We start from the raw sequence: 14,779 nt of genomic DNA, 5'->3' as shown, positions 1-14,779 counted from the left end.
AAGTTCTTTCTTTTAGTTTCTTTAGTTGTTCCGTTAAGCTTTGTGGGTAGAGATTTCATAACAACAATTTATGAGTAAAATTGATGGTAACGTAAAGTTAAATTAGTTTTAGATATTCAGATCAGGTTTTGTTTAGCTTTTGCTCCTGGCGTCTATTGTGGATAGTGATAGCAGAACCGGTGACCCAAGTGAGATCAACGGTTCTGCTCTTTAAAAAAATTAATAACGAGACCGCTTTTCCGATATGTACATACATTTATATTTAACAGGTCCCTACTTAATTTCTTAACATTTAATACTATGCTAATAGTTCCTTATCTTAATAACTTTATTATCACTAAAACAGTACTAAGTACGTAGTACGGTTCTTATTCATATTAAGTCATATTCTTATCACTGCGGCAAAAATCACATACTTAAACATTTAAAGCTTTCTAGAATGGATGGCTAGTGTACTTTTGTATTAAACACCATGTAAACGTTTTTGAACAATAAAACACATACCTACATGTTATGCGCGTTTCACATGGAAGTGAAACATTCAGAAAACTTAACTTAGAGAGAATGACACGAATGCAGAGTATAGGTACGTTTCAGGATTAGGATAATGTTATTGTAATTTTTTTTATTCAATATAGGCAAGTGCTTGACCACAATCACACCTGATGGAAAGTGATGTGATATCGTTACCAAGTGTAAAAATTATTTTACCATTTGGTTCCATTGTAATTTATCCACAATTCCGCATGTACTATGTAGTCAAAATTCCACGTAACCTACACGTATGAAGCAATTTGCTTCCAAATTCTAATTCGAACCGCTAGGATACCTTCAGGAACGCCCTTCCGGCATCATTTTTTCCTTCCACGTGGTCCTTCAAGTTAAGAGTGAATAGGCATCTTCTAGGCAAGCGTGCTACATCTTAGGCTGCATGATCACTTGCTAGCAGGTCTGATTGCAGCCAAGCGCTAGTCTATAATTCAAAAAATCATAGGTATGTACATAAAACTGAGTTTAAGAAATGATTCGTTTCTACTCAATTCTGCCTGTACTTGCGTTGGCCCTTCAAACGTCAAAATTTAGTTTGGGTGAGATATCATCTTCATTTTCGCTTCCTCATCATTATCAATCTTATCATCCCTGAACTTTCCGAAATTAAAGTAGTACTCTATCTCTTGGAGAGTTCTGTCCTTGGTCTCCGGAAGAATGTAGTACATAACAACTAAACACAACCCCAAGGCTGCCCCATAAGCCGCAAACGTCCCATGTACCTTCACACTTAGCAGCAAGTATGGTGTTACTTGCATGGCTACCATAAGAGCTAAACCTAAGATAATACCTGAAACTGCCGCTCCTACACCTCTATGTGCTAAAGGATATAGCTCTCCTAATAATGCAAGAGGAATCGCAGTGAGCCCTAAGTTAGACAGAATAAAGTATACAACGAATAAACCTACAGGTATCCATGGCCTATCTTTAGATATTATTCCATTCGCTGAAAGGAATAAATACACACAGACGCACACTAATATAAACAAAGCTGTAAATCCACTCCAGAAGAAAAGAGTTCTCCGTTTGAAAATCTTCACCAAAACTGCAGAGAACGTAGAAGCTGTAGTTATAATGATATCAATTGCTAAAGTGTAGTAAAAAGAATTGGTTTTACTCCCTGTCACTTCACCAATTATTTGTAACGCGTATGCAGCAAAATAGTGCCTTCCGGAAGCTTCTAGAATGATGCCAGCGAATAACAGTATAATCGAGGGTTTTATGAAATCTTTCCTCGTAAACTTGTTGATCATCTCCAAACATTTTTCTGATACAGTCATTGATTTTTCCTGATCATCTCTTTCTTTTTGTGCCCTTATTAGTTCTTCTAGTTCCTTTTTCGATTCTGGACCCGTCCCTCGAAGCCAATAGAATGATTTTTCACTTGATTCAAACTTCTTTTTGGATGCCAACCAAGCCGGGCTTTCTGGCCACGTGAAAACTATTAAAACTGCCAAGATATGAGGAATCATGGCTATGAGTGCCATTTGATTCCACGTTATATAGTTGCCAAGAATATGTACCGCCATATTACCTAGACATACTGCTGTAGTTTTAAGATTTAGGAACATTCCTCTGTTAGCTGGGCTTGAATATTCTCCTATAACGACCGCTCCCAATATGACGGTACCTGCTCCCGTGAACCCACAGAGAATTCTTCCAATAATCAAGGTAGATATATTTGAGGCAAAGTAGATAAAACACCACCCAATGATGCCTGGTATCATAACTGTGATATGAGTGAATTTCCTCCCGATTCGATCCATTAAGTACGATGATAGGAAGAATCCAGGAATGCCGGCTGGTGCTACGCATGATGCTGGAATACAAACAAAATACGTATAAGTGTGATGACCTACGAAGATCCAGGTTCTCAGAATTGAGACGTATGCTATTTACCACAACACCACCACACAACGCACACAAATCTTCTAAAACACCCTCAACTACGATCCTCTCCGATCTGTGGAACCCTTATAGGATCACTTTATTGTCTGTCTGTCTGTCCGTCCGTCTGTCGTGTCTGTCAAGAAAACCTATAGGGTACTTCCCATTATCCTAGAATCATTAAATTTGGCAGATAGGTAGGTCTTATAGCACAAGTAAAGGAAAATATCTGAAAACCGTGAATTTGTGGTTACATTACAAAAAAAATTAAAATGTGTTTCAATTTTCAAATAAGATAACTATATCAAGTGGGGTATCATATGAAAGGACTTTACCTGAACATTCTAAAACAGATTTTTATTTATTTTTATGCGTAATAGTTTTTGATTTATCATGCAAAATGTCGGAAAACATACCCGAGTACGGAACCCTCGGTGCTGAGTCTGACTCGCACTTGGCTGGTTTTTTTTTATACAGATAAGTACTTACCTACCCAAGAAGCGACTTTTAGGTCAGCCTTTACCTCGGAGTCGGGAGCCTGGATGGCCGGCAGCAGGATGGAGGGGAAACCCAGCACCATGCCCTGCCCCAGCATATTCAGCAACACCCCCATCATTGCCCATGTCTACAAGCAAATGGCAACTTATTGCAAGGCCATGTAGTGTAGAGACCATAAGATAACAACGTCTAATTTCGTAACATTACGTTTACACATAATGGGCCTCGATAGATCAACGGTTGAGGAGCGGACTGAATTCCGAAAGGTCGGCGGTTCTAACCCCGCCCGTTGCACTATTGTCGTACCCACTCCTGGCACAAGCTTTACGCTTAATTAAAGGGGAGTAATAGTCATGATTAAAAAAATTAATGAAATGTCGTGATACTAATTTCGTAATGTAAATTGTGCTTTAAGGCCGATTCACACAATTGCGTATGCAGCACGTACACGTCACACGTGCGTAGTGACGCGCGTAAACCCCTAACACACCGGGTTACGCAAGCGGTGTGCATACATACGAGTACACACATACAGTTCCATACGTTATTATAACGCAATGGTACGCGCTACGTATACGCTTACGCAACGCTTACGCAGCCTATGTGAACGAGCTATTAGTGTCGTTGCAACCCCCTTCCAAACACCCTTAAAGTACGTATAGTACTATTATATTATTCTGTGCTTAAAGTTTAATAAATTGTTCAAAGTCACAGATCAGCAAGTACTTTACTTTGTAGTGGCTTTGAAAGTCGGTTTTTTAAAAATAATTTTTATACTGGATGGTCTTTGATAGAGATAAATAATAATCAAGCGTTTACTGCGTTTTGTTATAGTTAAAATTTACACACGACTTCATTTTCGTAGACTACACTTTCAAAGTCATATTTTACCCCTATTAGTGGATGTCTACGTCATCGTTAGCTATCTGCATGGCTTTCAGCCCGATCAGTTTAGTAGTTTAAGCTGTGTGTTGATAGATCACAGTCAGTCAGCTTTTCCTTTTATCCTCCATACTAATATTATAAATGCGAAAGTGTGTCTGTCTGTCTGCTACCTTTTCACGGCCCAACAGTTTAACCGATTCTGACGTTTGGTACAGGGTTAGCTTATATCCCGGGGACGGACATAGGCTACTTTTTATCCCGGAAAATTAAAGAGTTCTCACGGGATTCCTAAAAAACCATCCGCTTAACCGATTTGTATGAAAGGTACCGAGGTAGCTTGCGTCCCTGTAATTGACATAGGCATTTTATCCCGGAAAATTAAACAGTTCCCACGGGATCTTTACAAAACCTAAATCCACGCGGACGTAGTCGCGGGCGTCCTCTAGTACATTTATATAAAGCTTTATACCACTACTACTGCTACTGCCACACTACTTCTCTTTCGCAATGTCCGTTGGTAGGTACCTGTTTGACTGCCGGTGCCACCATAATTTTTGAAAACACAAAACCAAAACTTCAAATGACTTTTCGCACTGGATCTTAACTTGATACTAAGGAATGTGCGCATATTTTACGCAAATAAAATCTTGAGGTGTAATAAGCTTTAGATTATCATATCAATGTCCAAACAAAGGAGGTTATAACATACTTTCTAATAACTCAGTAGGTAAATCCTTTGTGATTCAATGATAAATAATATCGTACTTATTGTTGATACACTTAGATATCTGGGCTTAGTATGAGGGTTTTAATGACAGCGACGTTGATAGAGTTCGATATCGAAACACAATAACATAAGAGTAAAATGGATCCTTCATGAGGGGATTTATAGCCGGGATTTATGAGGGGATTTATTTAGAAACCGGTAGAAGACAACCATCCCGTTGGTCCGACGATATCACCAAGCTTGCGGAAAAAACTTGGAGTAGATTCGCCCAACACCGAGAAAAATGGCGTTCACGTAAGGAGGCCGTTCAAGAAGAAGAGCAGAAGAAGAAAATGGATCTAAAGGTCCTTGTTTCAATGTCAAAAATTCAGTAAGCATGACCAGGGTGAACTAGAGTGAGGAAGCTTTCGGTTTGATCCTGATCATTTGATCGTGGTATCTGCGCTACTTCCGGGAGGGATGCGTCAAAGTATTTCCCAGCGTTAAAAAAAAGGGTAGGAGTGACTTGAAATCAAAGATTACATGTCATTAAGATTATATAATTATATTTAAAATATTTAAAACTCTATCACGCTCATCTGACCGGTGAAGCCTCGAGGTTTTGTTACAATTTTCATAACTGTATTTTTTTTTTTTTTTTTTTTATTCACTATAGGCAAGCGCTTGACCACAATCACACCTGATGGAAAGTGATGATGTGGTCTAAGATGGGACGCGTTTACCTAGAAGGTGCCTATTCACTCTTGTTTTAAAGATACCCGGATTGTAATTGGTAGGAAACACAGATCGCGGGAGAGTATTCCAAACCTTAGCCATGCGTATGAGGAATGAAGACGCAAAACGTTTTGTGCGTGTGTATGTTTTTAATTTCACAATGTTTGCGTTTGGAGCGCTGGTAGATGTATGGACGTACTTGAGTTTTAAAACACGACTGTTAATGCCAACGATGCTCGAATTCCGTTAACGTTGCTGCGATGTGAAAGCTCATACTAAGGTTACGCACGCACTGATTAAATAATAAGTATAATCTTTTAGTAAATAGTCGTGAATTGTTAAATAGAGGGATTTTTCAAGCGAATCTTAATGGACGTTTCATAATGGAGTCCTAGGCTGCGTTTCCACTGAAGTGTAGCTGATCGGAGACGTGTTACAGATAATCGAGAGATAAATCCACGTATCTGGCTTAGTTTTAGATCTAGAATAACAAATAACAGAATAATATGTACTTAGGTGTAATACGTTTGTATGAGGAAGAGTGTTTAGATATGTCCGCTCAGCTTTGCTTCAGTAGAAATGCACTCTAAAATCTTAACTCGCAAAGAGAGAAATGAATATAGCGATGAATAACTTGCCCATCCATATGAGTTTTTCAACTAGCAATCATTATCATCATCATTATCTATACTAATAAATAAAAATGGAGTGTCTGTCTGTAATTTCGAAATAACTACCACATATTAAGGTCATATGGTTATTTGAACGATACCATAACTGAATCACACGTTTTTAAAATTTTTGTCTGTCTGTCTGTCTGTCTGTCTGTCTGTCTGTCTGTTTGAAAAGGCTAATCTTCGGAACGGCTGAACCGATTTTAACGGGATTCACATACAAGTAGAGGATTGACCAGGGTGTAACATAGGCTACTTTTTTAACCGACTTTCAAGAAGGGAGTTGTGTTTTTCTACCTATGTACACTGAAATCTCCGATATTTCTGAACCGATTTGCGTCATTTCTTTTTTAATCGATAGAGGAACTTTGCGACATTGTTTTATAAAAAAGGATTCCAACTCTTCAATCCTGATGCTGCAGGGGATCTGACCAATCCACGCGGGCGAAGCTGCGGGCATCAGCTAGTAAACCGATAAAGCGAGTGCCACGCAACGCACCACGGCCGCCTGAATCCAGTGGCTCTCTGCGACTTCTTTGATGTCGTTTGTCCACCTAGTGAGGTCTTCTAAGGAAATCTGCATGTTTGACAGTTTTGTTCTCAAAGGTGTGTGAAGTCTGACAATCCGCCAGCGTGCCAGACTATGGCCAAAAGTTAAGCCCTCATTGTGAGAGGAGATCCGTATACCTACTCAGTAGTGGGCCGGTGCGGCGATGGGTTGCTCATGAAATGTTACTACTACTACTATATCTACCAACCCACATGGCTCGATGCATGGCCTCTTTATTTGAAGCAATTTTATAAATTCACCGATTCATACACAGTAAGCAACATTTTGCTATCTATTGCTCGTATGTTAGACAAATAAAGCCATGTGTAGGTATATGTTATCATTTATCTTATTAATATCATAATATATGCCTTTTAAGACGTATACATAACTAGATTATGCCCGTGACTTTGTTCACTTGAATTTTGGTTTCAAAAATCCGGTACAAAAAAAAAACAAAATTGCAAGTTAGGTATTTAAAATACCTATGTACCTGTCAATGTCAAAATTGGTCGTGTATAAATGACATATAGACAGACAAACACACTTTCGCATAGTATTTAAATTATATTAAATATTAATTAGTAATAAAGGTATGATAAATTATATATAATATGTATATTTAGAGTGAGAAAATAAAAACATGCCAGTCAAAATTGTAATCAAACGAAAAATATGGAAAAAAAATTTGCATCGGCCGGGAATCGAACCCGGGCCGCCCGCGTGGCAGGCGAGCATTCTACCACTGAACCACCGATGCTTCGGTATACCAATGCAATTTTTAGCTTACTTAAATACCAAGTTACATAAAGTTCCTTTCACATAGTGAACGGCACATACGAGTTAAAAGAGTGAGTGGCTCTAATTCATGGGGTCGGGTGTTCGATTCCGGGCACGCACCTCTAACTTGTCTAAGAAACCAACGCGAGGAAACCTGCCTGCCTAAAAGTCCTCCATAATGATCTCAAAGGTATTATAAAGTCTGTCAATCCGCACTTGGCCAGCGTGGTGGACTTTGTGCCAAAAAAAGTCTCGATTTACTTTTCATGTTCTAGTGCGTTTTTTTTCCAAAATTTATGTTGGTACCTATCTAGCTTATCAATTTGCTTATAGCTGATCTTTTACAGCCAAAGCTTCTGAATAAAATATGACCCATATAGAAGTATACGGACAAGACGGTTGGGCTTTACGAAACTGTAGGTATGAAGGTTTCTTGATTTATAAACGTATATTTAAATAACACAAAAGATAAGATTTTTACAGCAACGTATTAAAAAATTACAATAATATTTAATTTTAGCTAAACTACATCGTAGGTGGCTTGTTACTAAATCCTTTTACAAATTCATACTTAGACAGAGACACCTACTTATAAAAAAACTATGTCTGGACGATTTCTCTACTTCTTCTTCTCTTCTTCTTCTCTTCTTCTTCCAGCCCTTATCCCATGCTACGTGGGGTTGGCACAACGTCTACCTCTTCCACTCTCTTCTGTCATCCATCAACGTATCATCTATCCCTTTTATACGCATATCCTCTTTCACGCAATCCATCCACCTTTTCTTTGGTCTTCCTCTTCTCTTTTTTCCTTCCACATGCATATTCATTCTTCTAGTGATATGACTCTCTTCGCTCCGCATTTCTCTGCATTAAAATATATCTTAAAAATTTTAATCGGAGCAAACATCTAATCGATAACGAATCGGATCGGGAGGAATCGATAGAGACCCCAAAACATTTTTTTTTTGCAATTTTTATCAGTCTGTCTGCTTCAGTGGGGTTAAAGCAAACGCCTATAGTAAAAGTTATATCAAATATTTTATAAAAACATTTGCATATAAAAAAATGGTAACAGAAAAAAATTATATGTTATGAGTTATGACAGAGAGAGAGTCAGTGCGTGCCAGACCTTCGTTATTTTATAAAAGCTGAAAGTTTATCTGCATAATATTGTTTCCAACACACGGAGGAACGATCAGCAACACAGATCTAGGAAAAAGACTCTAGGGGGAACGATCAACAACTGTGATCAGCAACTATGAAGTTTGGATCGTAGTTAGGCCCGGATTCGATTACAGGCCGATGCAAAAATATTTAGGCATGCAGGTTCCCCTCCAAAAAGAAAAAAAGCGTGACCAGGATCGAATCCCAAACCTACCCGAAGGAGACCGAAGTCTTACTTGACTAACTTTCTCAGTCATAATAGACAAATTTATATTGAAATTATTACTTTCAGATTTCTGCACACGTGTAAGATAACTACATGTATTATTTATTTGTATTTACTTTGTAACTACAATTTTGGTACGTGAAAAATAAAAATAAATAAATGACAATGAGTCCTCAGTCTTCATTCTTCATATTACAAACAATTTATGTAATAAAGACTAATGGTGATATTTTACTTAATCAAGAGTGTAAATTACCCGTTAAGGGTGCTCCCACACTTATCCGGTAGACTCGACGAGCAGCAATTGCGAAAAAATCCTACCAATATTGCTACAATCTTATATAATAAAATCAATTTATTTATTTCAAGTAGCACAGCATGTGCCACTTAAATAACAAGAATTGTTGTGATTGGCTGAATTCATGGTATTCTAGCTGCAACAATGTATTTAAATCAATATTGGGAGAGAATCTTGGATATTGTACAAAGTTAACTTGCTCTATTTTCAGATATTCGTGCTAATCCGTTTTTATATTCACTAATTTGACAAATAGGTATGAAAGCAACGCTTTCTTTCTTTTCAAAGGCAATATAGTGACAGAGAAATAGCTATTACATTGTCAATTTATATAACTTTAGAGAAAGATTTAATTTTGAGGCTGTGAACTTAATTATTGTCACCAATGCGTGGTTAATAATTCTTCTCTAACTACACTTGAAATAATTCGGTTTACTATTATTTTATTATAGTCCAAGTGAATGTATTTTTATTATCCAATAGAACCTGGGTGGTAGCAAATAAATTAACAAACAGTAGAGACTAGAGACATTACATAGACCAGTTTTGAGATTACATGAGTACTAAACACCTAACTTTGTGCGGGTAGCCACATTAAATTATTGAACACTGACAAATAAAAAAAAACCGTAATATTTTAAAGAAAGTTTTCTTTCTTTTATAAGTATAAAATTTTAGACGTCTTATTTCTAAAACAACTTTATCAGCTTTATATTTCTAAAAAAAGAATTTACACTACAAGGTTATGTTTACTTTCTCTACCCATAGTATTATTATCTTAACAGTTAATTATTATAATCTTAATTGTTAAGAGTGTATTATTTGAAAAGATGACAAAAAAAAACGCGCGGCAATAAACCCGGATAAGTGTGAACATACCCTTAATTATAAAATGTGTGCTACCTAATCGTATATAATAATATTATCTCTTACTTATTAACATAGTAATGCCACTGAGTAAGGTGATAATGCGAAGTCATTTGCCAAGTGCCACTTACTTTATCGTACTGATAAATAGTAATCGATTTTATTAAAGGTACTAAATACTAATATTGTGCCTAAATTGGTAGGTATCACACTTCACACTAATATTATAAAGGCGAAAGTTTGTGAGTATGTATGTGTGTGTGTATGTTTGTTACTCTTTCACGCAAAAACTACTGGATCGATTTGACTTAAATTTGAAATGGAGATAGATTATACCCTGGATTAACACATAGGCTACTTTTTATCCCGGAAAATCAATGAGTTCCCACGGGATTCTTAAAAAACCTATATCCACGTGAACGAAGTCGCGGGCATCAGCTAGTCTATTATTATAATTAGGTATTACTTCTATCCTAGCTTCGCACGGGTGGGCACTCACTGAACTTACCTAGACCAGTTCATACCAGACCAGACCAAAGACAGTTCATACCTATTAATGTATTACTAGAGGATGCCCGCGACTACATCCGCGTGAATTAAAGATTTTAAAGATCCCGTGGGAACTGTTTGATTTTCCGGGATAAAAAGTTGCCCAATCATTAACAGGGACGCGACGCAAGCTACCTCGGTACCTTTCATACAAATCGGGTAAGCGGACGGGTCTTAAGGAATCCCGCGGGAACTGTTTGACTTTCCGGGATAAAAAGTAGCCTTAGATGTCCGTCTACGGGATATAAGCTAACTCTGTACAAAAAGTCAGAATCGGTTAAACTGTTGGACCGCGAAAAGGTAGCAGACAGACAGACACACTTTCGCATTTATAATATTAGTTTGGATTTTTTTTTAATCTGATGAACGGACAGGCTGCGAAAAGCTAGCAGACAGACACTTCCACATTTCAATATTAGTATGGATATAGATTTTGACGTGACAACGTCTTATAATTCGATAGAGCCGGCTGCACGCATGAAAAAACATGACTCATGCGGCGTTACCTCGCTCTGAGGCGTTCCATGTAAGGCTTGAAGTGCAAGCGAGAGCGCGGAACGAGCGACAAAGAAGCACAATCGGCCTTTGTTGTCACGTTCAACTATCGTCAGTAAACCGACTTTACAGACAACCAATTTTTTTCACTTGTTGACAATCAAGAGTACCTACCACACAATATGATACACTGCGCATGATCGAGTGATATGGATTTCGAAGACATGAAAGTCCATACTACATCTGAATTTGTAGTATGTACCTAGAGGACGCTGTTTACACTACGTTTGTGACAGGAGTGCGGTAGATTCGTTTATATTATTTACTAGCTGATGCCCGCAGCTACGCCCGCGTGAATTTAGGTTTTTAGAAATCCCGTGGGAACTCTTTAATTTTCCGGGATAAAAAGTATGTGCTAATCCAGGATATTATCTATCTCCATTCCAAATTTCAGCCAAATCCGTCCAGTAGTTTTTGCGTGAAGGAGTAACAAACATACACACACACACACACACACACACACACATACAAACTTTCGCCTTTATAATATTAGTGTGATGTGATTTATTTAGGTACTAGCTGTGCCCGCGACTTCGTTCGCGTGGAATAGTGACTGCGCTTTATATTATAGCCACGGACACTCAGGCGCGAGGCGTGTAGTACGTACTCTGTACGTTAAAAATGTTCGCCGTGATTCTTTAAATTGACATAACTTTTTTATTTATGAACCGATTGACATGAAATAAACACTAAATGCTAAGTGAAGCTTACTACAATATATTAGTGAAAACCGTATCTAATCGAATAAGCCGTTTCTGAGATTAGCGTGCACAAACACACAGACAAACAGACAAACAGACAAACAGACAAAAAAAAAATTAATTACAATTTCGGGTTCGGCATCGATATAATAACAACCCCTGCTCCTTTTTTTTTATATATTTCCATTGTACAGACACCACTTTTCTACAATTTTATTATATGTATAGATTAGTATTTACTAAATAATAAAGGTTAAGAAGTGAAGTGTGCAGTTTTAATTTTGTTTTAAACTACAAAATTCAGCAATCTAAGTATTTTCAGGTTAGTTTTTTAGGGTTCCGTACCTCAAAAGGAAAAAGGAACCCTTGCAGGATCATTTTGTTGTCCGTCAGTCTATCCGTCTATCAGCTATCAGCGGGCTGTATCTCGTAAACCATAAAGAGAGAGTTAGCTAGAGAGTTGTACGGAAAGTGTATTTCTATTGCCGCTATAGATAACAGCAAATAGTAATAAATTTTTCAAAATGGCTGCCACGAAATTATGGAAAAATAAAAAATGATACGGAATCCTTCGTGTGCGAGTCCGACTCGCACTTGGCCGATTCCTAAAATACAAATGTGTGATCGTTGCATATTTGAAGTTTAATAATATCTTTGTAAGTAGGTATAATTTCAGTAACCTTGAAAGCCTATTTATTTGCTGAGTAAGTATATCTATATTATGATTGGTAAAAAAGAAAGTTGTACCCACTTATTTATTTAGCTCAATGCAAAACTGCAATTTGTAAGCGTTTTTTATGGGTAGGTATTGCAATTTATAATTGCCTTTCCAATATACTTTGAACTTACTTATGTTGGCAATCGAAAAATATAACTTGCATCAATAAAATTGCTAAATCATATTATCTAGTTTTTTAACCGACTTCTAAAACAGGAGGAGGTGGTCTTATTAGTGGGAGGCCCCGGGTTCGATTCCCGGCAGGGGTTTGAATTTATAATTTGTCTGGTCTGGTCTGGTGGGGGGCTTCGGCCGTGGCTAGTTACCACCCTACTGGCAAAGTCGTGCCGTCATGTGATTTAGCGTTCCGGTACGATACCGTATAGAAACCAAAGGGGTATGGGTTTACCCACTATACGCCTTCCAGGTTAGCCCGCTTCCATCTTAGCCTGCATCATCACTTACCACCAGATGAGATTGCAGTCAAGGGCTAACTTGTATCTGAATAAAAAATTAAAAAAGAGTAATAATAAATCATTGTGTCCATGGCATCAAAGTTTCGTAACACAAAATCTTTTGATAATAATCAACATCTATTTTAGACGCAATTTGGCAAATATCCATAGGAGCTGTTTGTAGCTAAGAAGTAGGTTTGCCATATACTAAATTAAATTTTCAGGACTTATGATTCTACAATCTTATTCCTCCTTTCTACCATCGCACCGCAAGGTATCTTCGAGGTCTGCATCCGTACGTAGTTGAAATTCCTCGGGCACGTACGAAGAGATTTGCTTCCTCGTTTCTAATCCAAACCGCTAGGATATGAAACGCCCTTCCGGCATCAGTTTTCCCTTCCACTTTTAATATGGGTACGTTCAAGTCAAGAGTGATAGGCAACTTCTAGGCGAGCGCGCTCCATCTTAGGCTGCATTATCACTTGCTAGCAGGTCTGATTACATCCAAGCGCTAGTCTATAAATTAAAAAAAAACCGTAATTTTATCACAGAATCGGTAAAACTGTTGGGCCGTGAAAAGCTAGCAGACAGACACACTTTCGCACTCATAATATTATTAGTTATGGATAGGACATCATGTGCCACGTATTAGATATAAGACTCTACCACCGGTTCGGAATGAAGCTTCTACTGAGAAGAGCCGGGAAGAAACTCAGTTTTGTTGCTGTTTTTTTTAACAAAATATTACAATGGTGTTATCAAATAATCTTCCAAGTTCCAACGCTGTGATTTTCGGTGCGAGAACGCCATTCTAGCAGCTTGGGACTGTAACGTCTATGGTTTTTACGGAATTAAAAAAAATTGCATGAATTATTTGGTCCACTTCCGGTACTCCATGTGGTCGACATCCAATCTACTCGCACAAAAGTTTCTCATGGTTTGGAACCCCCTTCCGGCATCTGTGTTTCTTACCACGTTCAAGGCAATGAGTGAATAGGCATTTTTTAGGCAAGCGAGCTCCAACCTAGATAGACCTCATCATTGCTATTCATAAGGCACGATTGTCGTCAAGCGCAACTCGCAAGCATACCTACTTCTGTGATAAAAACTTAGTTTTTATACTTGACGCCTGGTAGGTAGCTAAGTACATAAAGCTCATTTTTAACCCCCGACCCAAAAAGAGGGGTGTTATAAGTTTGACGTATGTATCTGTGTATCTGTCTGAGGCATTGTAGCTCCTAAACTAATGAACCGATTTAAAATTTTTTTTTTTGTTTGAAAGGTGGCTTGATCGAGAGTGTTCTTAGCTATAATCCAAGAAAATCGGTTCAGCCGTTTGAAAGTTATCAGCTCTTTTCTAGTTACTGTAACCTTCACTTGTCGGTTGTCGGGGGTGTTATAAATTTTTAATTTACACTTGTTCACTATGGGATATAAATGACATTATAGTCTGATCAAAATAGTCATTAAAGGTCACATTAATTCGCATAGAGCTAAAAGTACCAATGTTGGCAATACCAATATGAATGATTTGTGAAAGTACCATCGATCGAACATTTGCAAAAAATCTTGTTCAAGGTCAAAGTTCACAAAAAAAATTATATTGTTGTTCCCAACATCGTACCAATTTTTGAGCTCTATGCGAATTATTGTATCCTTGAGTGTCTATTTTGACCGGACTATAATCTAATTTATACCCCACTAGATGATGCCCGCGACTTCGTCTGCGTGGATTTAGGTTTTTTATAAATCCCGTGGGAACTCTTTGCATTTTCCGGGAGAAAAAGTTGCCTATGTCAATTTCCAGGATGCAAGCTACCCCGGTACTTTTTATATAAATCGGCTAAGCGGATGGGTCTTTAGAAATCCCGTGGGAACTCTTGATTTTCCGGGATAACAAGTAGCCTATGTCCGTCCCGGGAAATAAGGTAACTGTGTACCAAATTTCGTCAGAATTTGTTAAACTGTTGGGCCGTGAAAAG

The 14,779-nt window shown here is 37.8% G+C and overlaps 1 protein-coding gene and 1 non-coding gene across 3 annotated transcripts; both read right to left on the bottom strand.

The window, feature by feature from the left end:
- Nucleotides 1-249: 249 nt before the first annotated feature.
- LOC123877267 (facilitated trehalose transporter Tret1-like) lies at nt 250-4,462 on the bottom strand. Of its 2 annotated transcripts, none has more exons than XM_045923833.1 (3): nt 4,345-4,462; nt 2,960-3,061; nt 250-2,368 (listed from the first exon to the last, which is right to left on the bottom strand). In XM_045923833.1, the coding sequence occupies exons 1-3, from the start codon at nt 4,445-4,447 to the stop codon at nt 1,080-1,082; spliced, it is 1,494 nt and encodes a 497-aa protein (XP_045779789.1). In that variant the 5' UTR covers nt 4,448-4,462; the 3' UTR covers nt 250-1,079. The 2 variants fall into 2 exon arrangements, with proteins under 2 accessions (XP_045779789.1, XP_045779790.1); XM_045923834.1 differs by having other exon boundaries at nt 2,926-3,061; nt 4,345-4,449.
- A 2,711-nt stretch (nt 4,463-7,173) lies between these two features.
- Trnag-gcc lies at nt 7,174-7,244 on the bottom strand. Its single transcript has one exon. It is a non-coding gene; the product is annotated as a tRNA-Gly (tRNA).
- Nucleotides 7,245-14,779: the final 7,535 nt, after the last annotated feature.

The sequence above is a fragment of the Maniola jurtina genome, chromosome 23, assembly GCF_905333055.1.
Source record: "Maniola jurtina chromosome 23, ilManJurt1.1, whole genome shotgun sequence".
NCBI lineage: Eukaryota > Metazoa > Arthropoda > Insecta > Lepidoptera > Nymphalidae > Maniola > Maniola jurtina.
The sequence above is the reverse complement of the archived record's forward strand: the minus strand, read 5'-3'. Positions and strand labels throughout refer to the sequence as shown.